The 24270-nt window shown below is 35.6% G+C and overlaps 3 protein-coding genes and 1 long non-coding RNA gene across 5 annotated transcripts; 1 reads left to right on the forward strand and 3 right to left on the reverse strand.

Annotated features, from left to right (window-relative positions):
• Positions 1-9553: 9553 nt before the first annotated feature.
• On the reverse strand, positions 9554-12356 carry LOC108865950. Its single transcript, XR_007251183.1, has 3 exons — positions 12023-12356; positions 10474-11610; positions 9554-9942 (listed from the first exon to the last, which is right to left on the reverse strand). It is a non-coding gene; the product is annotated as an uncharacterized LOC108865950 (long non-coding RNA).
• Positions 12357-15014: 2658 nt separating this feature from the next.
• Positions 15015-16688, forward strand: LOC103932271. Its single transcript, XM_009341835.2, has 3 exons — positions 15015-15079; positions 15199-15447; positions 16601-16688. The coding sequence occupies exons 1-3, from the start codon at positions 15015-15017 to the stop codon at positions 16686-16688; spliced, it is 402 nt and encodes a 133-aa protein (XP_009340110.2).
• Positions 16364-22179, reverse strand: LOC103932266. Of its 2 annotated transcripts, none has more exons than XM_009341827.3 (7): positions 21140-22179; positions 20741-20954; positions 20404-20470; positions 18555-20225; positions 18291-18439; positions 17635-17821; positions 16364-17542 (listed from the first exon to the last, which is right to left on the reverse strand). In XM_009341827.3, exons 4-7 carry the CDS (start codon positions 19249-19251, stop codon positions 16902-16904), a joined length of 1674 nt encoding a protein of 557 aa, XP_009340102.2. In that variant the 5' UTR covers positions 19252-20225; positions 20404-20470; positions 20741-20954; positions 21140-22179; the 3' UTR covers positions 16364-16901. The 2 variants fall into 2 exon arrangements, with proteins under 2 accessions (XP_009340102.2, XP_009340103.2); XM_009341828.3 differs by having other exon boundaries at positions 20741-20964.
• Positions 19272-20891, reverse strand: LOC125468823. Its single transcript, XM_048565282.1, has 3 exons — positions 20741-20891; positions 20412-20470; positions 19272-20246 (listed from the first exon to the last, which is right to left on the reverse strand). Exons 1-3 carry the CDS (start codon positions 20889-20891, stop codon positions 19272-19274), a joined length of 1185 nt encoding a protein of 394 aa, XP_048421239.1.
• Positions 22180-24270: the final 2091 nt, after the last annotated feature.

A 24270-nucleotide genomic window follows, 5' to 3' on the forward strand; every position in this document is an offset into this window, starting at 1 on the left:
GATAGGCTTGGACTAACCCTCTCATCCATGTGGCTCTGCCACTGATCAATTTCTCTAACCTATATTATTATATTATATGTTGGAAATGAAGTAGTAGGAGTTGATAGTTATATGTTGAAAATGAAGCAGGGGGTGTCAGATTTAACAACGCACTAACCTATACGTTGGAAATAAAGTAGTAGAAGGGACAAAAAATGAGTGATGGGATTCCTACAACTTTTGTCAATCACAAGAAACAAATCCTTACCACACAAACACTTTCAACATAATCCCTCTTTTACCCAATGAGTTTTCTTCCACATCAATGATACACTTGTATAAATAGGCTCCTCACACTTATTTGCCATAACTATTATTCTCATACCGAAAAAGCCATTCCAATTCTCAGATAGCCAAAAGAATTCACAACACCAACATGTCCAAGTTCAGACATGAAAATGAGGGTTTTGACACCAAGTTCCATAGGTGGTACAACATGGAACCTCTTCCACTTCCAGGTTACCCAAGACAAATCATACATTATCGTTTAACTGTGTTAACTTGGAATTGCTGTTGAAAAATATAGATAGGTCCGTGGAAGACTCGATTATGAGACAGGCATCATCAACTATTGGAACCACAAGCTAATGAAAGCACAAAAACAGTTTGTGGACCTCAACGGTAAAGCCAACGAAGCACTCTATTGTGCAAGCAACAAGAAAACGAAGGCTGACACATCTTGAGAAATTATCCCATCCATAAATTTTGAATTGTAGAAGAAGCGTCGCAACCATATTGACTCGTATGAGCATTCCCGAGAGGGAAATACCGAAATGGAGAAGGAACGCAACAAGGGGTTTGAGGATTTTCATCAGGTAGTGAAGGGAAATGAACCCCATGAACCAGAATATGACTCTTTGACAGTGGAGGAGGTCGAATCATTTAATAAAATTTGGTATCGGTGATCGTTCGGCCATGGTTATGCTTAATAGCTATGGTAGACTTAATTTGAAGGCTTAAATGTTAAGCAATGTAATGTAGTTGTGCAATGTATTTGCTAACTATTACATGATAATAAACATTAGGACTATGTATCATTGTTATCTTCAACACCTACCATGTCCTAAACTAAGTTAATGTGAAGATTATCAAATATGTAAATACGCACCATATCCATTATATGCACACGACTTGCACATCATATGTACATTTCATGCACATGGTATGCATAGAACTTGAAATCGAGCAACGACCTAGTTTTTGCATTAATAAGAAACTTTAATGGCAACCTATTGGTATAATGGATACAATTAAAACATAACTGTTATGTATATAAGGATTCAATGACAGTTTGCAAAGTCTTGTTACGTATATTGACCATCGTTTAATCGTGCACGTGGAAAACATAATCCTCGCTGGCATTATTTCATGGACTTGACCTGTAATGTCCTCTAAGTTTTTTCTTAATCTTGTTTTTCGCTGAGACACACTATGTTGTGGTTATACTCGCTAAATTTTGGGGCACAATATATGTGCATTATAACTAGTGAACATTCTCATTTCTCATATTAAGTTGTAGTCGTGCATACTGTATGCACACCACATGCACATTATAGAAAAAAATTAAACAAATTTCTACAATCCAACACTTGAACCATAAATTGTTTCATCCAATTTTGTAGCATCTCAAAAAGTAAAGTTTATTCCACAACTCATATGCCTCAAAATGAAACACAAACTCTAATTTTACTAAGTATTAATTCACCTTACAAACAACCCATTTATTCCATAAATTATTGATGCAGAAACTTGGAACTAAACACCCTACCTTACTACATCTGCCAAAACTTCAGTCGTCGGAAAGAATGGAACTTTCCGGACAAAACAAAAAATACGGTACAAACCTCCTATCTTTAAGGATGGAACAATTTGTTGTATGGAACAATAACACACATAGCTCATAGATCTGAGTTCAAACTTGAAAATCTGGACCTCATTCTTCTCACCTCTATCTCAACATCCTGTGTTTGAAGTCAAAGGCATGGGGCAACCCAAAACCCAGCTCACTCTTCTAACCTCTTTTTGCACTTCCCTCTCCTAAAAATCAAGGCTCGCACATTTGAGCTCAACCAAAAAACTCAGAGCTTACAGCTCTCTCTCGACATCGCTTTCTTCTAACCCAGAAAAATGACATCATCACCTGTGAGTTTTTACAATTTATATGGTATTTTCATCATTTCAGTTTTGTGCATGGTGTGCATGGTTGGTTTGTCCTATTTCAATTCTAAGATTAAGAAAATGGGTCATTTTTGGCAATTTCCCTTAAATTTTTATGCATTTTATATCAAGAACTTCCTTTTCAATGAATTCTAGTTGTGGGCACTTAAAAGCCCCCGCTTTCACATTTCTTCTTATGTTGTGTAACCATTTGTTGGGTTTTTCTGCGATTCAAATTCATTGTATTATTTGTTGTGTTTCAACTTTTATGCAATTCAATTTTTATACTTTCCAAATTCGTTGATTGAATAATTTGTTGGGTTTTTTTTCCATAGTTTTTTTATAATCATGATACTTGTTTGTGAAAGAAGGTATGAGAGATGAAATAAATTTTTCGATATCTGTTTTAAGTTGGTTACTTTATGAGCTCTTGAACTCCTGTTTTAAGTTGGTTGAGAGTAGTAGCATACTAGGTGAAGGAAATATATAGTATTACAACTATTGATAGTTGGAGATATTACCATTAAACCAAATAGAGCTGCTACCATTTCTAATGATTATAATTTTCAACAAATGTAAAATTTCATGTTAGCATTTGTAGTCTAATGGTAGCACCATTATTTCATTGTAACTCTAATATGTAAATGTCTATGTTCTCTTTTTCTTTTCTTTCTATTGTACTCAAATGTCTGAACTTGAATGTATAATAATATAGAAGTTCAACATATTTGTACAAGTTTTTGGTTGTTTGTCATTCCTTTCATTGGGATTGTGTTCTCTATGTTCAATGTCCATTGTATGCTTAGAGTTTTTCTTTTTCTTTCTATTAAATTAGCCTCTGGTGTCACATCTCGGCCCGGGTCCCCACCATATCCCGAGCTCGACTCCACCGTAGCACTATATTGTCCGCTTTGGGCCCCGACCACACCTTCACGGTTTTGTTTCTGGGAACTCACACGAGAACTTCCCAGTGGGTCACCCATCTTGCGATTGTTCTCGCGCGAACTCGCTTAACTTCGAAGTTCCTACAGAACCCGAAGCCAATGAGCTCCCAAAAGGCCTCGTGCTAGGTAGAGATGAAAATATACATATAAGGCTTACATGATCCACTCCCCTCGGCGATGTGGGATGTTACAAGCCACCCCCCTTAGACCAACTCTAATGGTGGGCTAAATGCCAAATTTCCCCCAAATTTTCGCCCCAAGCTAAAACATTGGGCTAAAAGCCAAATACCCCCCCCCCCCCAAATTCCCCCCTGTGCGAGTGGACTTGCTGGCACTTGGGCCAGTCTCGGCCCGTCCAAGCTCCAACTCGCCCCATGCGTGCGCCTGCAAGGGTTTCCCGACAAGGTGGGCCCCTTTGTCAGGCTGTGTGTCAGCCACCCACTTAGGCTCCCAATGGCTATAATTACATCCAAGGGATGTGATTTATGGACATTGAATCCAACGGCTGAGATCAAATATAATCAAATCTAACAGTAAAAAAAAAAAGATCTAACTGCCCAAATTTAAATCCAACAGCTAAATTAATTAAAAAAAATTATTTAACTCAAAATTCACCCAAAAACTCTATAAATACCAATGTATTTGTTCAAACATCCACACAAAACTCAATTTTCTCCTACAATTCTTCCAATTTATCTTTCTACCATTTCTTTCAATTTCCAAATTGTTCAACATGGCAAGTGAGCATATTAGAGGTCGTAATTGGACCTGTGAGGAAGATGTTACTTTATGATTGGCATGAGTTTCTATTAGCCAAGATGGTGCAATTGGCACAAATCAAAATAAAAAAGTTTTGTGAGATAAAATCATTGCAAAGTTTCAAGAAAACTGCAACGGCGGCAGACGGGACGGTGGTGGTGTTTATGATCGGTGGAAGACTATCAACAAAGCATGCACTTTATGGACAGGACGCTGGAGAGAGCCGTGGTTGGCATGCCTAGTGGAAGGAGCGTCATAGAAATTGTGAGTTTTGTTCTTGTTATTTTATTTGTCATGTACATAATATTAGTTTGCAACTAATTATTTTTATGTATTTTTTGCATAAGGTGACAAAGCAATGGAAATTTACAAGACAAGAGTAACACCAAAAATCAAGTTTTTAAGTTGCAACATGCTTGGGACATCCTCAAGGATTGTCCGAGGTGGAGAATCGATGCGGACCAACAATGGGGAAGATTATTTCAACGTGAAGTTGCACAGACAAATGCCGGAGATAAAGGTGTCGATGAAATGACCCCATCTCCTTCTTTTGCAAGGCCCCAGCAAAGAGAAAAGCAAAAGGAAGCAAAGAGAAAAGGGAAGTCCCAAGATCCGATGAGTGGACACTTTGCTATTGGAATTGCAAAATTGAACGAAACCCATAGCGCTTGCCAAGAAGAAATAACCCGAATGCGTTTGCAAATGAAGGAAATCTCAGATAGGGAGCAAGAGAGGTTTGAAGTTAATTTGATGATGGAGGACCTTAGCAAATATACTCCAGAGAGGAAGAAGTTTTTACGTGGTAAGCAAAAGGAAATTTTGCGAAAGTCTGCCTTAAGGAGTATGTTTCAAGATGATGAATCCTCTGAACCCTATATCCTAATTCAATCACGAAGTCCATCACCAAGTGAAGATGGTGGATATGATTATTAAGTTTATGTAGTATATGAATTATGTGCTTTATTAATTAAGTTTATTAATTGTCGTTTGTATTAAGTTTATCTAGTTTATTAATTATGCGGTTTATGAATTATCAGTTGTATTAAGTTGAAGGCTTGCTTTGTGAAAAATTTAGTGATTTTTCAATATTTATCAAAATTTAAATATTTTTAGATTAAAATGTTCATAAAATTAATTTACGTTAGTCCATATATTTATTTTTTTTTAAATTTAATTTAAGAAAAGAAATAGCCTAAGTTCATTCTTTAATAATCCCTGACTAAAATTTTAGGCCAAAAGGATTGCAACAGAAAAGCTGTTTCTGGCCAAAAAACTAAATTTTATAGTCTAAAAAATTTGGCTTTTAGCCCAACCATTGGAGTTGGTCTTAGGGGCCCGACATCCTCGGCGGCACACTTCCGGCCAGGGATTGGCTCTGATACCAAATTGTCACATCTCGGCTTAGGGCCCCACCACATCCCGAGCTTGACTCCACCATTGCACGATATCCGCTTTGGCCCCGATCACGCAGTTACAGTTTTGTTTCTGAGAACTCACACGAGAACTTCCCAGTAGGTCATCCATCCTGAGATTGCTTTCGTGCGAACTTGCTTAACTTCGGAGTTCCTACAGAACCCAAAGCTAGTGAGCTCCCAAAAGGCCTCATGCTAGGTAAAGATGAGAATATACATATAAGGCTTACAATATCCACTCCCCTGGACGATGTGGGATGTTACATCTGGCAATTAGCTCTTTTTTATTTTATAATTTATTTTTAAAAATATATATATTTTTGAAAAATAATAAACTTACTAACCACGCACAATCTATTCTGTACTACTTTTTTGTGAATGTTTATTTATTTAAAGTCTTAATGCAATAAGAGAAATTTAGATATTATGAAAGTTTCACCATTTTTGTCTTCTCCCTTTAAATTCACTAGCCTCTCCGCACGAGCGAGAGGCGTTTTTGAATCATGGGTGTTGTGTGTCCCAAAGATGTGTTTCTTTAGATATTTTTATATTTCTTAAGTGATTATTTTATAAATTGTCTATTTGCATACATCATAACAATAGTATCTACATACTTTTATTGATGCAATCGTCAAACAATACGGGATTCTGCTATTCATGCAATCGTCAAACAATAAGAGATTCTGGATGCAAGTTTATGCTTGAAGTTCATGAACAATAGTATGTAGATGTAAATAATAATAATAAGTAGACGAAAAATATTAAGGTACTATCAAGATATGCATATCTCGAGAAGCCTTATCATGTACATATCTCCCTGTGTACAGTCCATCGCTTACAAGCATGCGAGAGGCCTTTCAATTTCAGTGTGAGATAAGGTTAAGGTGCATTCATATCCTTTAAAATCAAATTCTAATTGAATACACATAGTATGTTATAAATTTATTTAAAATCATGATTGAATACACATAGACTTTCAAAGAATAATTTAAAATCCTAATTGAATACCCCTAGATTTGTAAAAGGAATTGAAATTAAATCCAATTGAATACACCCCCTAAACTTTCATGTGTGCACTTCCAGTATCAACCACCACCCACATTAAAGCTCTGAAAGTATAAGTGTATTCAATCAGGATTTTATTTAGTTCCATAATTTTAGTTATTTAATTTGCATTGCTTTTCATATTTTTTTTAATTCTCGTTTTATAGACTGTTGGAACTTGATTGGCTCTAAAGTTCGACACCAAGCAAACTTTTTCTTTTTGTTGGTTTTATTTATGTTTCAAACTTTCAAATGCTCACTACTGAATTGCTTAATTATGAGCTCCAAGACCACGCTGACTTCTTCGTTTCAATGTTTTTCCCCATTTTTTTAGTAAGTCCAATCCATGACATCTTCCATAGCCAATGCATCTCACAAACATAGAGGAAGCAAAAAAGAAAAAGAAAAAAGATGAAGAGGAAAAAGAAAGAAAAATTTACAAAGAGGAAACTTTTTATAACACATACATGAAAACCAAAAAAACTTATAATATGATTAGAAGATAAATTTGTAGTTTCCAACGTTAAAAATTCATAAAAGACCCATCTTGATTTAGAGACACACAATATTACAAATTACAAACATAAACTCTTCTTCCAATATCAATGCCATGGTTGCCACCCATTTGTTTCCAATTTTCATTGTGAATTTACAAATAATATCATAAAATTAGAAGTTTAACTATATAGAAGCTTCATTGTGATAAGTAGAGAATAATAGTAATAATATAAGTACTCTTCAAATTAGATAGTTTTCCAATAGCAACACTTTTCCTCCAATTGCTCAAAGAAGACTGTAAGTTCAAGTATTTTTTTTCAAGTTCGAGTTAACTATTTGTGACCATGTTTATGAAATACATAAAATTGTGATATTGTACCTTAATCCTATGCTTTAACTTTTTCAGTTTGAGCGAGGTATGATGCTTGTAAAAATATTGACAAAATTAAGTTTTAGATCATTTGAAACTAATGTAATGGAATGTACTACATACTTAACTATGAAAAAAAAATTCATTATTATACCTTGTTTAGAAAAAATTGTATAGTTGAGATTAATCTTCTTTTTGCACCCACATTGTGACAACCTGTCCCTAATTTTACAATTTTATTAATTTTAAAAGAGAGAATTGACGAAAATGCCCCTAGATGTAAGGATTTTGACTTCCATTGACCATCATTTAGAGAGACGTATGACTCATTCTTTTAGCGTATTTGCGTAGTACGCAACGAACGTGTGGGCACAAGTAGAATCGAATTTGGAGCTACTATAGAGATTTTACAAATTTACAAACGTGAAGGGCAAATTGGTAATTTCATATTTAGAGATATTTTGTATGTTTTGTGAGACATTTGGGGCTCACACCCTACTCTTGCCCTATCCTGTATCCTCACTTCTAGAGATCTCAGTCTCTCTCTCATTATTTTTCTTGTTTCAAACTCTCTCTCCATTTCTCTCTCATATTTTTACTCCTCATTTCTCCCTCATTCCTCTGTTTTACAGAGACCAACAAAACTCAGCCACTCCGTCGAGGTCCTTTGTCATAGTGCCACCACTCACCATGATGGCGAGATGACACCCTCATCGTGTCTCCTTCTCTACCACTTGCTCCACCTCCCCTTACCTATTCTCGGCCCCACTTTGGTATGGTTTTGTTCCCCACATTTCTAGCTTCAAATTGGCTTTTGTATCATTGATTTTTGTGTTGAATTGAGCTAGATATGAGCTTTGGAAATCATCCCAAAAACCAGGCCAAACCTATGCTTCGCGAAGACGGCGAGTACATTTGTACTCGCATGAGCGTGGACGCGTGAGGGTGGTCGGCGCATGCTGCATGTGGCTGCCTGTGTAGCCACTTGTGGCTGCGCATCGAGGAACACAAGGTCCTTCATTAGGTTTCTTGATGTGCCAGACCCAAATTTGCCCTCTGTTTTTCAAAATTCGATCATTTTAAAATAGTTCATTTATTAGTCGTACTTTTGTACGAAAACGTGTTTATACGTTAATACGTTACGTATTTACATAAATGGTTTCGTTTCTAGGTGAAACGCATCGCAAGGATCTTCGATGCTTGCAAGGCGGGTTCGACTCAATGACATGATCTGTGAGTGGGTCTTTTCTTTGATATATACATTTAATTGTTTAGTTTCCATATATACTTCTAATAATGAATTTTCTTTATGACTGCCGTAAGTAAAGTAACAATTATAGGAAATGACATAACGATGAGAATTAGAAAATCATTATAAATCTTACAAAATGCCTTAGCTAAATTTATAGCTATGAATAATGTTATGTTGACTAGAATTATTGAATCACTGTGGCATGACTATATTTATGTTATCTGCTCATCGTTGCTGCACCGGTTTTAGTACTCACCTGGGCTAGGACCAGCCTTTCACGTGTATGTTCACATCTCACCGTACGCTCACTTTGATTCCATTGTAGATGTCAGTCTTGTCCTAGATTGCTAAGGCAATTAGGACTCGCATATGCTGCACATAGTGCCAATCTTCACGTGATTGTAGTACAAGAGCGTATATCATTGTTACACCCAGTTTTGTTCATGTCAGAATATCTCTGCATGAACTCATTTTTCAGAATGTGTCGATAAGCACTCGATATGATATGTTTGCGTGTGCGAGATTATGTGATTACGGACGTCATGTACTTATTTACGAAATATTGTGCTTTATTGAATTCTTGAGATTTTGTAGGCTATGGTAGGTATTTTCTTACTATACATAGTATGTATATTTTGAAAACTATACTTGTTTTACGGCGAGAGGTTATTATGTTTTCGAAAAGGTTTTTACAAAGATTTGTTTTTAGGCCCGCTCATCCTTATTTTTCGCCCCTCCAGTTTTAGTGCTGAGCTTTCATGTCGACGAGGATTCTTGGCAAATATTGATATTGGAGATTACGTTCGATGGTATAATTCTCATCCTACTTTACTGTACTTTACTTATGCTTTGACATCACGTGTGAAATGGGTTCATTCCCGCTCACAAGTGCACTCTTATATTTAGGCACCCTTTGGTTTAAATTTATTCACATTTTCCACATCACTACACTTTATGGTTTCGTCACCCTTCTGGTGTCGACCAGCACAACTCGATTCAGAGTCCAGATGGACAATCTGGGTCAGGGTGTGTCACATATATTTGTATAACTGTAAATAATTAATTGGCAAACATATCATAAAGAAATAATACTGTCAAAGATAGATATGCTTGACAATCAGGATTGTACCTAATTTGTTGAACCTCTTTGTAGGTTCGTATGAAGTGAGGAGTAGTAGCAGTTTTCATTTCTGTCAAAGCATTTTTCATGCACCACCTATATGAATAATCTATGTATAAGGCATGTTTCCTTCCTAATTTTAATTCATTAAAATAAAAAGATAGCTAAGGAATACATATTGTTCGTGCTTCTTCTTTTTGAACTCTTTGAGAATTAGTTTACTAAGATCAACAATTTTTACCCTAACGGAGATGCCCCAAGTAGGTGAAAAAATAGAAACATGTCTGCTAGGTGGCTCTTCTTTAGGTGGCGTCATCTTCACTTTTTGTTGCATTTCTTGTGGAATTCTGTAAACAAACAAAATCAATAAATTTTGAAACAACCAACATTGAAGAGCTAAAAGGTTAAACACGTGAAGGATGTCTTTGGTTGTTCAAACTATGAGTTCCGACAAGCATAAGTATATTGGTGTAAACTCCTTGTCATATCTAAGTGAGCATATTAAATCATTTTTTTTCAAATAAAAATACAGTTGAAACATAATAATGGCAACCTTCATTAGTGAAAAATGACTAAGAACTTAGCCATGTCTTTAAATATAAAAAGATGCAAAACTACCATACATCTGTTTGGTGGGATCCTGATTTTAAAATCTATGCATCTCTTAGTGCCATTATCTAACAAAGAGTATGAACATATAATTAAAAATTACAACATATTTTATCAACTTTACACGTCACAAATGTTTCATAGAATTTATAGTCAGCCATAATCCATCCCCCTATAACAATTCTAATTTTCATGGTGAATCATATAATCCGACAATAGCAAATAAGTGGATGGAAATGAAAGTCATATTTTAGTTATTTGTATGGTACCTCTCTTTCGAATAATGATCATGAGTTGTATTGTTCATACAGTAGTAGTCTTCTCCTCCACCAACTACCTCAATGAATACATTGAAACTGTGAAATGAAATAAAATTTCTTAAAAGAAGAAAAAAAACGCAGAGATGAATACCTAATGGTTCGCTTGGCCACATCAAATCTTTCCACCATAAACTCAATGGAAGTGTGTGAAGTCAATTCCGTATGTAGATTCACACTAACATTTAATATAACAACTTCTAAATGTTGAACCTGTAGAGTACTGGAATGATTTTAGTGAATTCGTCTACACTAATTAAAAGAATATCAAGCTTGGACCAGTTTAGTAAATAAAACAATTAGTCGATTTGTTCAAACAAATTAGAATGAAAAACACACCCGTGATTAAAAAAAGTCATCTCACTCTTGCACATGAATGTGTGCAGAGAGGCTAGTATATTTCATTTGAGTAGTGAACTTTTGTATAATAAAAAGATTTTTGTAATAAATTTGTATAGTAAATCTGAAAGCCAATCACGGGCGCTACTTTCATACGCATGAGAAAAGAATTCCTTTTGGAAACTAATCAGTTAGTACATCAACTGTATTACATAAATAATTAAAACCAAACTACTTTGGAAGTGAACACGTACACAGAGTGCCATCGTGAGATCTCCATTGATTTAGATGAAGTATGTGTAAATAGATAGATTTATACTCAATAAGAAATTAATTACACTTTTTAAACAAATCCACTAAAATAATATTGTTCAATACCAATTTAATTAAATTCGACTTGTGAAAAGACATATTTGATAAAATGTGCTAAATACATAACAGCTAACACCTAATATCAAAACAAAATTCAATCGACATCCAATAATAATGTTTTGTGGTCTTCAGTTTAATTGAGTCGCAAGGAAGTAGTATAAAGTCAAAACTGAGTAAAGTCAAACTCATGGGTTTTCTTACTAAGCTACAATTTTATGCTACTAAAGAAAAGTACTTAGCATAAGTTTGTTCGAATATTTGGAAATTGCATTAAATTTCAGAAGCTTACGTTTTCTATGAAACCAAGCAACTGTTTGTGATTGCAAAGGAAGCTTCTTGTTATGAATTGTAAATGATGATAGGATCCAACACAATAAACTGTAAACAAACAATTGAACTTTGCTTATTAGTTTTTTACAAGTTACAACCATCACGGATATTTATCACCAAAAATTACGATGCCAAAAAATATCCTTCATAAACAAAGAGAAACAAATGACGCCAAATTTTATACTCAATGCATGCAACTGATAACCACCGATTAAAATCATACAAATGAAAAAAATTGAATCCAAAAAAGAAAAAACCATATGGCAAATTGCAGCAATTACTTAAGTAACCAAGAAATTGAAGTGTTCATGCAATTTGCGAACTCTAAACAGACCCAAAAAAGTAAATAATCCACAACCAAATCAAATAAATGAAGCAAATAATCAATATTCTTCAATGTTCTAAGAAAGGTAATCGATTGTAAAGCAAAAAAAGCGAAGGAATTAGGAAAAAAAATCACCTGAAATCTTGTCTAAATCGAGTGTGGATGCAGAGGAGATTTTGAAAAAAACCACGCGGAAGAAAGGGGATCTGTGCAGAAGACAAAAGTGGGTTTGTTTCCTCTTTTGTATGCATAGGTGATGGAGTAACCCATTGTTCCTCTTTTGCAACCGCCGCAACTGTGACAGTGCTTAGTGTGCCAACGTGATAGAGAATTCAATCTTATCTAGAGTGTTTGTCAATTTTAATATTTTTTAATTGTGATTTTCATTTTTGGTGGAAGTGTAAATTGCGATTTATTGTGACCCTTATTTGTGGGATGACTAATCTAAGGGTCACAATGAATTTCAAATGTGGGTATTTAAATCTGGTGGTTGACAATGTCGGTGTTAAGGTGGGTGCATATGTTGTTCGCAGTGGAGCAATCCGCTTTTTGTATTTTGATTTTTAAGTTCCAAATAATTTTTAATAGTATAAAATTACAACTTTGGCCCTATTTTTTAGGCAATTATCCATCGGTTTTTTGTATGAAGAGGGGATATTTTAGGGATTTTATAATGTTTCACCTATTTGGGCTTTCTCTTTATATATATAGATAGATTACTAAAATTGTATTGTTCAGTTACATCGGTTTTGGTTCGGTTCATACCGATTTATGGTTTCAAATACTAAATCATTTGAATACCACATCAAAATGGTATTCAAGTTTTACATTTTTTCCCCTTGTTTTCTGCATGCTTGCATTCAAATACAACTTCTAATATGGTTATACAAAGTTACATATAAAGCATATCATTTCCACATAGTAAATCAAAATGCAATTGTCCTTGACACCAAGTGATGAGTCGATTTTATATTATATATAACCCTATTCTTGGTATGTTTTGGTATTTGGTGAAACTTGATACTTTGAATTATATTTTCCATGTAGGACATGCGACTTCTTCTTGAGCAAAAAGTGATCAAACGGTTTAATTTTGGAGTAATTCCAATTGGTGGACGTTCGTGAGTCTCTTAGCTTGATCGTATCAAAGTTTCATACTTTTCTACCAAATAGTAATTTTTTGGCAATGAAATAAAGGCCTAGTAAGCAGTGCAGCTAAAGTGATGTTTTTGGGCTTTATTAGGTTTTTTGGTGTCCAAGAATGTCTTTTGATGAAGAGCCCCTCTGGGAATGTGTTTGGGACAACTTTTAAGAAGAGTTATCTTGGGCCTAATTTGGAGCCCTGAAACTCCAGAAACGTGCGATTCCTTATGGTGAATGTATTTCCTAGGTATCTTATTATATTTTGTTTTCTAGTTTTTAAAGGACCTTTTCTAGAAAGAATTTTATTTTGTAGTAGTATAAATAAGACTATTTAGCCATTAGGGTTCTTTACGCATCAATTTGGAGAACTTGGTTAGGCTCTGAAGATTTTTATTCTTCTTTCAAGGTGTTCTCTATCTTTTTTCCATTTAAATAAAATTACTTTTGTTTTTTATGATTATTCGTAACTAATTTTCTTTTACTATGGCAACGTCATGAGCCTTAGCATGAATATATAGTCTTTTATTTAATTACTTATGATATTATTCATGCATACTTTGAATTATAAATCACTGTGTTTAAACTATCTCTATATCTTAAAGTTTAGCTACCATTAGGATGTTCAGATAAGTAATCGAATACAATTCGATTGGAATATCACCAGAGGATTGAGTATGGCTTCTAGTAATTGATAATTGTAAAACTACAAAGGATTGTTAAGATGATAGTGGAACCCTAATGCTTTTACAATTTAGTTTTCAAACCGTTTTCTTTAGTTTTTCTTACTTTGCCGATTTCTCTAATTTTTTTAATTAAATCTATTTTTAATATTTTAGGTTATAAAATCAACATTTTTCAAACTTTGTTTTTAAATAATTAATTAAGATTTGATTTTTACATAAATTATTCATTCAATCTCTGTGAAGAACGACTTTGCTAGAGTCAATTATATTATGATTACCTTGTACTCTTACAAGTATTTTTAAGTGTTTTTATCTCTACTTTTACAGGTGGTAAAAATCCTATTATCAAGCGTACAAATAAAGAAACACAATTCATATGTACATTACATATACATTCATAATACAAATATACATTCACACAGACAAATACATCCATTATGCAATAAGATTGTTAGTAGGAATACAATAATTTAAGCCGAGAAGTAACTTACCAACGCTCTTGTTCAGTTGAAGCCCGACAAAAGAAAACCTGTAAAAGCATCAATCTCTGTCTCTTTTTCAAATTCAGAAAACCCATTTATTTCTCTTTGAATCTCATACCCTCCTCGCCGTTGCAATCTCATTTTTTTACTTTTATTTTCGCAGTTCTTTCTCCCAAAGTCTTGGCCTTTGGCACGCCATTGCCATAAAAATACCCTAAAATCCTCACTCCTGCTCAGAACCCAATTCAAACCTTCCCAATACCTCGCCTTTTCTGGGAATTGGTACGTTCTTCAAAACCGTAGCTTTGTATCCGCTTCAGTTATGGTGTTTTCGTTGTTAGATTTTCTGATTTGATTTGGGTTTGCCAATATTTCAGTACCGTTAGGGAAGCTTTGATTTTAAAGTGCTTTGAAATTGTAGGCTCAGCACAGACTTTAGGTTTCAATCCACATTGTTGGTTCCATGCTTCAAACTGAAACGAATGATTGTAGCCAAAACCCTTTTGGCTATTTAACTGTTACTTGATGAATTGGGTTTTATCTTCCGCAGGCTGTGCAAGGAGTTGCAATGAGCATCGACTAGACGCCGCAGAAAAAGGAACGTCCCGGAATAGTTAAATTGGATAGAGCTTTGGATTTGGTGAGATGATTTTTCCCCATAGTGCTATGAACAATGTACTGATTTCTGGTTACTCCTAGCATGTCTGGTCTTATGAATGGGGTGTCGTGAATCGTGTTGTTTTAAGTATTATACAGTTCTTTGCAACGTTGTTGACGTTCAAAAAGCTAACTTTGATTAACTGATGTGCAGGCTAAAAAATGCTTAATACCGTGAATGAACCTGCAAAAGATGAGCCATTTGAAATACATGCTCGACCTGCTAGGCAAGTTGATTCATTTATTTATTTGGGTGGTTAAGAGAGTATAATTATCTTTAGTTTGTATACATCGGCTGTTACGTATCGTTGTTGACTTTCTGCAGAACTGTTATTGGATTTTGCAGGCTTGGACTAGGTGCTGTAGTTCCCCGGCCATCCAAATTTGTACCTTCAAATGATCCCCTTGAAAGGAAATTACATTACAAGTTGGATGCCGCAAGAAGAAATGCTGCCAAAGTTGCGGAGGAGTCTGCACTAGCTGCTAGAGATTATGACGATGATGATGATGAAGACGACAGCAGAACCAGTGCGTTTGCAAAGAAAAGACCGGCAGCTCCAGTAACCCCATCTCTACGGGCGAAGAAAAGGCAAAAGTAACCATTTCAACTTATATTAGGAAAAGAAAATTAGCCATCTCAAATTGTCGAAAGTGAATCTCTAGAGCTTTGGTTCTCTTTCACTCAACCTCATACAATTTTCGTGCATAGAGTTAATGTTCAACTACAATATTCATGAGAATGCTAATTTGTGTAGTATCTGTAAATTGTGTTATGGGAGGCAAATGAGCTGCTCTGCACAACATTCTTGTATTAATTTATTAGTCACTTTCTTAAGAAATAATTGCTTTGTTATTATTAAAGAGGCTTGTGTGGTAATAGTTATTACAGTTATTCAGTTCACAAGGAAAGATAAAAAGAATGGACTAAAGATTTATCTAAATTAGCAATATGAATTTCGTAGGATCGTTAAGAGCGCTAGTGAAATCCAACTTCGAAATTTCAATGTATTCAGGCAACTTGAAGAAATAGATCACAAAAAGTTAGATAAGAGGAAGGTAGTCATTTGCAAATTCCTGTATATGCCTTTTTAAATGCTTATGTGGTGCATTTTTAAACCCTCCTACTCCTATCAAAATCATTTTCTTCATCACCATGCTTAAATCCCTTAAAATTTGAAGGTTCCTTGCCCAAACATATCCGATATGGGCAAAAACGTCAAAGTATTGAATTCAATATTGTTAATTTCTGCAAACTTGAGCTTAACCAAGTTGGCTAGAGCAATATGCGCCCACCACTACATCAAGTTCGAACCTCCTCCTTCTAGTTTAGATGAATTTTGTCCACGTTATACCATCGTTTGTAAAAATAAAATAAAAAATTTGCTAATTTCTTAATTTAAATTTAAGATAGAAAAAAACTTGCATCAAATAACAGAATCTCCACTTCATATGTAATATAATTTTTTCAGAAATGCAAATTTACAATCCAACTTGTTAAATCCAATTCCACATAACAAACTTAGCATGAGCTTTTTATTTTCTTTGTAATTGCTAATTACAACACCAGTAATAGTCAGTCACAAAACAACCCTTTCAGGTTTCAAATGAAACAGTAAAATACAAAGAACACAGTTGACAATGAATGAAATCAACAACACCCTCTACTAAACACTCCAACCCTCTATAAATCCACACTTATAAGATCAACTCTCAAAATTACTTATCTGTCTTGTATAATCGACTTGCAGAGAGTTTCCGAGTTCTTGCAGACCGAATATTGGTTCCCAAGCTATCAAGGACTTTCAGGTGATGACTGCTGCTCCGGGCGCCCCGTGAGCCTTAGTTTTGACATGTGACAGATTATGTACTATCTACATGATTTCAGTTAACAAAGTTGCAAAGCCAATTCCTACCAGATCCATGGTGCTCCAAGAAAGCTAAAATGTTGCTTCTCACCCTTTGGATGCACATATATGACTTGCTTTCCAACTGCCACAGCGAGAAGGTGGCTTGGTATTCGGTATGGGCAAATCGAAGTCAGACTGAGTTTTATAAGATGAGAATGCTCTCTGTTTCATTTGACTCAGCCATAACTGAAGTATCTTCACTTCTGAGACTTCCTTCTACATAGCTTAATATGGCGTCTTCCATCAATTCTTGGAGAATGGCTTCACCCATGTCGACACCAATGATCTCAGCATCAAATCGAAGGTCCATCCACGTTCCAGTTCTTGACATGTCTTTTGTGACAATCTGGTCCAATGTTTGAGGCAATGGAAGTGGATGGAGATGCCAATAAACTTCTATCCAGACCTCATGTATAGCAGTTTTCAAATCTGGTATTGACCTTATACTAGGTTTCGCAGATGACACCCGAGGGAAGCAACCATAATAACGCCCACAGAACTCCAGCAGAACTTCATTAATACAGTCAAAAAGGAGCTTCGGCTCATAGCAAAGCTGGTTAGGAAAAAATTCTACCTCATCACACAATGATGGCTCAATAAGTTGGTCAGAGGAAAGCCACTTCATACAGAAGTCATCCCAATTGAAGCTGGAGGCTTGCATGACTGCTTTTACAAAATCAAACATTAGTTCCTTGCCTTCTGTACAGGTTTTTGCATTGTTAGCTTGCTCAGTGGCTGAAGGCTCATAATCTTCAAATTCGATCTTTAGTGGTTGTAGCTCTCCTGCAGATCAGTGAATGAATTAATATTAATGGAGAAATGCAAAAAGCATACTAGGATTTGAAGTCAATCAATTGTCTTAGTATGAAGCATACCAAATCGAGAAATCGTTTTCCCAGGGCTGATATCATCCTCTGTGAATAGTGGCTCAAGAACTGAGACAGGACTTGGACGCTCTTGTATATCAATAGCACTTTCTAAATCTTCAACATGCTTGGTGGTTGAAGAGCTGGAAGGGGATGCTAATGAAGAAGATTGCACTGGGTTTTCGTCATATGAATCCTAGAAGATAGGTAAAAATGATTGTCAGGATAGAGATGACGCATATAACCAGCAAGTTTACCAAAGAAAATGCACATGTAGATAAGACTAATACTTGGGTCTTGCCCAGTAATGCCCCTCTCATCCCGTCATCCTTATATGTTGACATAGACGAAAATCCAATAATACATCATTACAGATGACAGTTTTTCATAAGAGCTTGGTGTTTGGTTAGGGAGAGCAAAAGAAAGCATGTGTTTGGTCATTTGTTTAAAGATTTAGATATATACATTACATGAAATAGCTTTAGTAGATCTTGAAAGACCTTTAAATGTGTTTCAGAGCTTTAGAGAGAATAATATATTGATTTACCCAATAAAAATGTTGATTTCAAACTGATACTCATCTTAACACAGTTTTTCTTCACATGTGAAAATTTGAAAATAAAAGAAGAAAAAATCACATGCCCGATAAAGTAAGATAGTATTACCTGTTGTGAGCATTCCGAAAATCTTCTATCATTAAAAATCTCAGACATGTCCTCATTTTGGTCATTTATGGCAACTGAAGAACCAGTGCATTCAGAGAGAGCTTCTTCCCGAACAACAATTTCATTTTCTTTTTCAATCTTGACATCACCTACAAAAAATTTATAAAACGCTAAAATAACAAAGAATTTAAAAGCAAGCAGAGACACTAATCAAAGATTCAAAATGTTTGTCATTGTAAATTCAACAGCTGAGAGAATCAATACCTTCAGAGTTCTTCTCATCCATGATGAAAGGATGGATTTCTTCAACTTCATTATCATGAATCAGATTATCTGAGGTACTTGGTATTGAGTTAGTCGGCTGTACTTTACAATCAACGTTGTTGTCTGAAACAGATGGCAGACTCTCTAAGTTGTGTGCTACTGCTACCTCACCAAGAGGGCTGACATTCTTCTCTCGCTTAGGAGATCTTTTATTCTCATTGGCCTTCAAAAGTTTGTCATAGACTGATAATCTCATCTGTGCGGTAACAAAGCCGTGCTCCAAGTCCCTTCCAGGACTGTCAAAAGGAGAAACATTGTACTCTGGAAGAGAGAGAATCCTCCCCAAGGTTTTAGGAAACTGCTGTCTTGAGATATCTACACCTTCATCTCCATTACTCAGCATCTCACAGAGATGCTTCCTGGCCTCAATGTAGAGTTTAGATAGCCTTTCATCCGCAAGGCCATGATTTTCATGTTTCAAACTTATTTCAGATTCTTTCACTTTCCCAGTCTTTTCTGCCCTCTTGACACCACTAGAAGGTTTAGCAATTCTTTCAATGTAGAAATGTTCTTTACCAGAGGAACTTCCTAGTTTTTCCCTACCAGTTCCTTTGTCTCTACCTCCCGAATTTTGACGCCCATAAGGCAGTCTGTTTGAACTTCCAACAGTAGATGCCCCATGCTGTTGCTTTCCCATTGCATTCTTCAGTTTCCTTTTTATTTCCGAAAGAAAAAAGTGGGAACCAACTCTTCACTTGGTCCTCTGTTTCTTACAATGTTATGGGATTCTGGGGTTGTACTATCTTCAATTTCAGAATTTTGTAATGCTGGAGGCCCAGGCTTCAAAATGACGATCATCTTTGAAGCTTCAGAGTCCTCATTTTCCTTACTTGGGTTTCTTTCCTGAGGCTTGACCTTTCTACTGAAAAAGTACCGCCGTTTACGGTTGACAAGCTCCTCAGATTGTTTAACATCACCAAGCTTCTGTTCCGACAACTTGGACTCTGCAAAGGAAACGCATTCTTCATCCTTCTCTATCTGAGCATCCTTTAACTTTTGGACTTGTTTTGCCAGCAGCGAGTTTGGATCCTGCAAAAGTTTCAGACGCAATTCCTCATCTGAACTTAAGACCTCGAGCGCATCAAGTAGTTCTTTGAAGTGGTGGATTTTCTGATCTTCCGCAAGCTGTTTCCCATCAGTAAACTTATGATTCGTGAATTCCTTGATTGCCACGCATAATTTCTCTTCGAAATCAGAATGCTTGCAGTTTGGTTTTGCAGGAGTTTCACCATTCACATCATGATTCGCATCATTAATATATTTCTGATGGATCTGGCAACATACCTCTTCTATTATCTCATCCATGCCAACGTTACTTCTAGGTTTCTGCTCTCGATTCTGATTGCAAGAGCATCCAGATTCTGAGTTCTCAAAAGCATTCAAATTATGGTTGTCCATATCACGACTTTTCTTGCGAGTCGTCTTTGATCTTTTGTGGTCCTTTCTGCTCTGGCTTGAATCAGACTGTCTAGTTTCCACTACATCATTGCTTCTCTCGCTTCTCTCCTTTTTCATGTCCTGCTTACCGGACATTTCTTCTTCCATGAGTTTCTTCACACTAGGCTTGCAAGCATCTACTGCCACTATTGCTTTCGAGCTCTCATTGTCATCCTGAATCATTTTAGTAAGAGTCTATAAGTTACACAATCACTCAATTAGTGAATAACTACATAAACTCCCCAGCTTCGCCCTCCCCCCGCCTCACTCTTGCTTCTTGGGAGAAACTAGCATATAATTTCAAAGTACAAGCTCAGTTGGGTATATATGCATGTAAGTTAACAACACTTACAAGGGTGCCTTGAAATTTTCATCCAAATTGCTCAAACTCTTGAACTTATTCCTTGAAATTCCAGTACCTGCAGAAAGAGAATAGAAATTCAACGACAACACGAAATATTGCCCTTTTGATGATTCCAAATCAAATTTACTAAAGATCAACCTAATTTTAGGTCAGAGTAAGAAAAACCCATCAGATAAACATGTCAACTAAGTAAAATTGTCCAGAGAATGCCCAAAACACAGAGTGACTTCAATTCAGCATGAAAAAACTTGGCAACAAATAGCAGAAAAAAGCCTTGGATGTTGAAAATACCACTTCCAGTTAAAGGTGAATTCTTAGTTCTTACCAACAGCTTGCTTACTTCCATGCCTCTTATCAGAAATCAGCTTCCAGGTGGGGCGGCCGTGCCGGAAGTCAAAGATACTGATCAAACCCCACATGCAGCCCAACTGATCTTTTTCATACCGCACAGAGCGTTTCTGGGACTTCTTTGCCATAACTAAGGGATGAATATTTAACTTTAACAGGCTTTGTTCATCCAAAATCTGTCACTCTCCCGGCTACAAGAAACTCCCAACAAACAGCAAAACCAAAAACTCAACAAACAGCAGTTGAATGATACATAAAACTTCAAAGATAAAGAAATGTCTACCAAATCATGGCAAAATTTGACTCCAAGAAGGATCAAATACAAGATGCTGATGGTACTCTGATCATTAAAATTTGGCATGCATGAAGGAATTACCTCAAATTCAGAGGCTCGAATTCGATACAGCGAAAGAACAGAAATGCAGCTGGATAAAAAGTCCGTTGCATAAACCAAACAGATTCCAATTCCAATTCCTCAAGTTTTCTCACAGAGTGAAGCTTAAGATACCAAAAGCCTTCTTTTTTCACTCCTAAAAGCTCAAATTTACTGCAATTTGGCCTTAAAGACTTATCAAAGACAATTATGCCTCCTCAATTCTTATGATCATCACAAATGGGGTCAAAGGTAAAAATTTGACCCCTCAAATTTCAGGGAACAAAAGTAAGCAATGATGTTGGAGAATTGATCAGAAGCTTGAGATGCACAAAAGTTTGAGAGAAACCCAAATTCTCCTTTTCAGAAATTCGATCCAAAATTCATGAGCTCTGCACGATGGAATTGATAATTCAGAAAATTGCAGGCACGCGTCTGGTGATTTTTGTTTTTCTTATTAAAAAAACAACAGCACAGCATGAAAGTTTCAGCTCAGTGCAATGCAGCATTGAAAACGACCCTTTTGAAACACCCAAAATCCAGCCCAATATTTTTTTTTTTCTGCAGAATTATCTCCAGTGATGAAAATATGAGAAGTTTTGGAGAAAACCAAGATTAAATTCAAGAAAATTGAACCAAACAATGGTGAAAAAAACAAAGACTTCTCTAATTTTTTTGCTAAGTGGGCATCTTTTTTTACAGCCAAAAATGGGGTGGAAGTGGTAATCCAGCACCGACCCACTATTTTATAAGGAGCATAGTGAAATGGGCAGCCATTAAAGACTGAGAAAAGTGGAGGGAGAGAAGAGGGAAGTGGTGGTGGGAAAGGGAAAGACAAAAGCTTTACAATGTTTGCTGGTGGCGTTGGGTTAGAGAGAGAGAGAGAGAGAGAGAGAGAGAGAGTAGAAGAAGAGTACGTGACAGTTGGGGTTAGGATTGATTTTTGATGGGGTCCATTCCATTGAGGGGAGGCTTTGTATTGAAGAAAAGTTTGGGCTCTCTCTCTCTCTCCATTTTCTCTCCTCTGCTGTTCCAGACCATCATCAAAGTCGCCACTACTCACCCGTCGCCACCATCCCACGACCCACACTCTCTGACTTTCTCTTTCCCTAAAAACCTTTACTTTGGAGCTGTACGGGAAAATGTATGTACCAAGTTGTGTCGTGTACGCTTCTGAGAGAGAGTTTCTGAGCGTTGAGACAAACACACGGACACATTGATACAAACGAGACTTTTTTTTTTTTTTTTTTTTTTTTTTTTTTCATCCGAGAAAAGCAAGTAAGGTGATGTTAGTCACGGATATTGTTTTTTACCTTGTTTTTAATTTTTCTTAATCAGGTTGAATAAATTAAAGATGATTAAATAACAAAAATTTACAAAGTACGTTCAAAGCGAAAAAAAAATGTGTGTACAGCACCAACCAAATAAGTACTAAAAAGAGAAATTGGTGTATGAATTTTCGCTTGGCCAAAGACAAGGGACTGAAGCTTAAAGGATTTACCCAAAAAGAGCATTTTTATTCACCCAAAAAATGAGTGAGATGCTACCCCCATTGATTACTCTTAAATTTCGATATTCATAATCTTAGATCAATAAACAAAATTAATCTTACAGTAACTATGTGGGGTGAGCACTCCCCACTTTAAGGGATGAGCAAAAATGTGCCATTTACCAAAACAACATTACTTCATATTGTTACAAAATCAAACACTAATGCTCCTTAATTTTTAGTTTAAAAACCAAAGTTCAATTTAACTAAAATTCAATGACCAATGTTATAATTTTCTTTATTAAGAAAGATTAATGGAACTCAAAACCTCAAGTAAAGAAATCGTTCAAATTTAAAGGCAAATACTCTTAATCAAATCAAATACAATACAACTGAACATTGTTTTATACTATCCTTAGTAATTATTGTTATCAAATATTTCATCAATGTTTGACCAAATGAGAGACAAAACCTTGCAGAAGTAATGTCTGAGGGCGGCATAGTCCGTGATGACATCCAATTTTTTTTTCTCTGATTGATAGTTTGATAGCAGCTTCCTCTATTCTTTTAGTCCAATGTCGATATTCCATTGTTCTTTATTGTACATCATGAGTTCAGCATAAACATATTCTCACTTATAGTACTCAATTTTATTCAACTTTGAGAGCGTTTATTTGTTGACATGGTTGATTATTATTTAATTAGAGTATAAAATAAACCTCGAGTTTAGACTTCTTTTATTGGTTACTCAAAACCTAAAACATATAATGATTAACCGATTCGACACTGGGGCATATTACATATGGAGTTTAATGGAATAAAGACTTTTTATGATCTCTAAAAAGTTTATGAAATTCTTGTGGTATTCAATCATGACTTTTTTGTGAGTCTACAAAACTTCAGGTGTGTTCAAAATTTCATTTACTTTAAACGACCTTCAAAACTCATGGATTTTGATGGACTTTGAGTACTTTTATAGTAAGTTATTTTTTTTAATATTAAGGTTCTGATGAATTTCATTTTTCTCAATTTTTTTAGGATATACTTCACCACCCATCATAATGCAATGACTATCTCACCACTTCCACCGCATGTAAACCACTATCTTACCTTAACCATATTCTCCATCCCAACCACCACCATTGTCACCATTGTCGTTGCCGCCATAATTACCATAAATATTATCGCCACCCCTATTACGAACACCACCAACACATCACAATGAACTTCACCTTTACCACCACCATCACAACCTCATCACCACTGCCCCATCCTTAGTCGTCCACCACTCGAACATCACCCGCCGCCACAAGCACCACCCATGCTATTATTGCAGCCACCAAAAACACCAACTTTACCATCACCTTCTTGCCAACAATCAACACGTGACGCTTCCATCACCTTGTAAGACTATTTTGTCATGGTCATGATCACCATTTTGATAATGAAAACTAAAATATAATAATGTTTATTAATAAATTGGTCATTAAAAAATTCATGACAATCCACAAAATTCTAAAATATAGCATAGAACTTTATAGAATTCTGCAAAAGTTTATCATTTAACTTTGTTACCTTTCATAAAAGTATATATATTAAAAGTCGATGAAATTTTATGGAGTTAAGAGTAGTAAAGTTTACTAAA

Source organism: the organism of the source record quoted next, unplaced genomic scaffold (genome assembly GCF_019419815.1).
Source record: "Pyrus x bretschneideri cultivar Hongxiangsu unplaced genomic scaffold, Pyrus_bretschneideri_v1 Contig4, whole genome shotgun sequence".
NCBI lineage: Eukaryota > Viridiplantae > Streptophyta > Magnoliopsida > Rosales > Rosaceae > Pyrus > Pyrus x bretschneideri.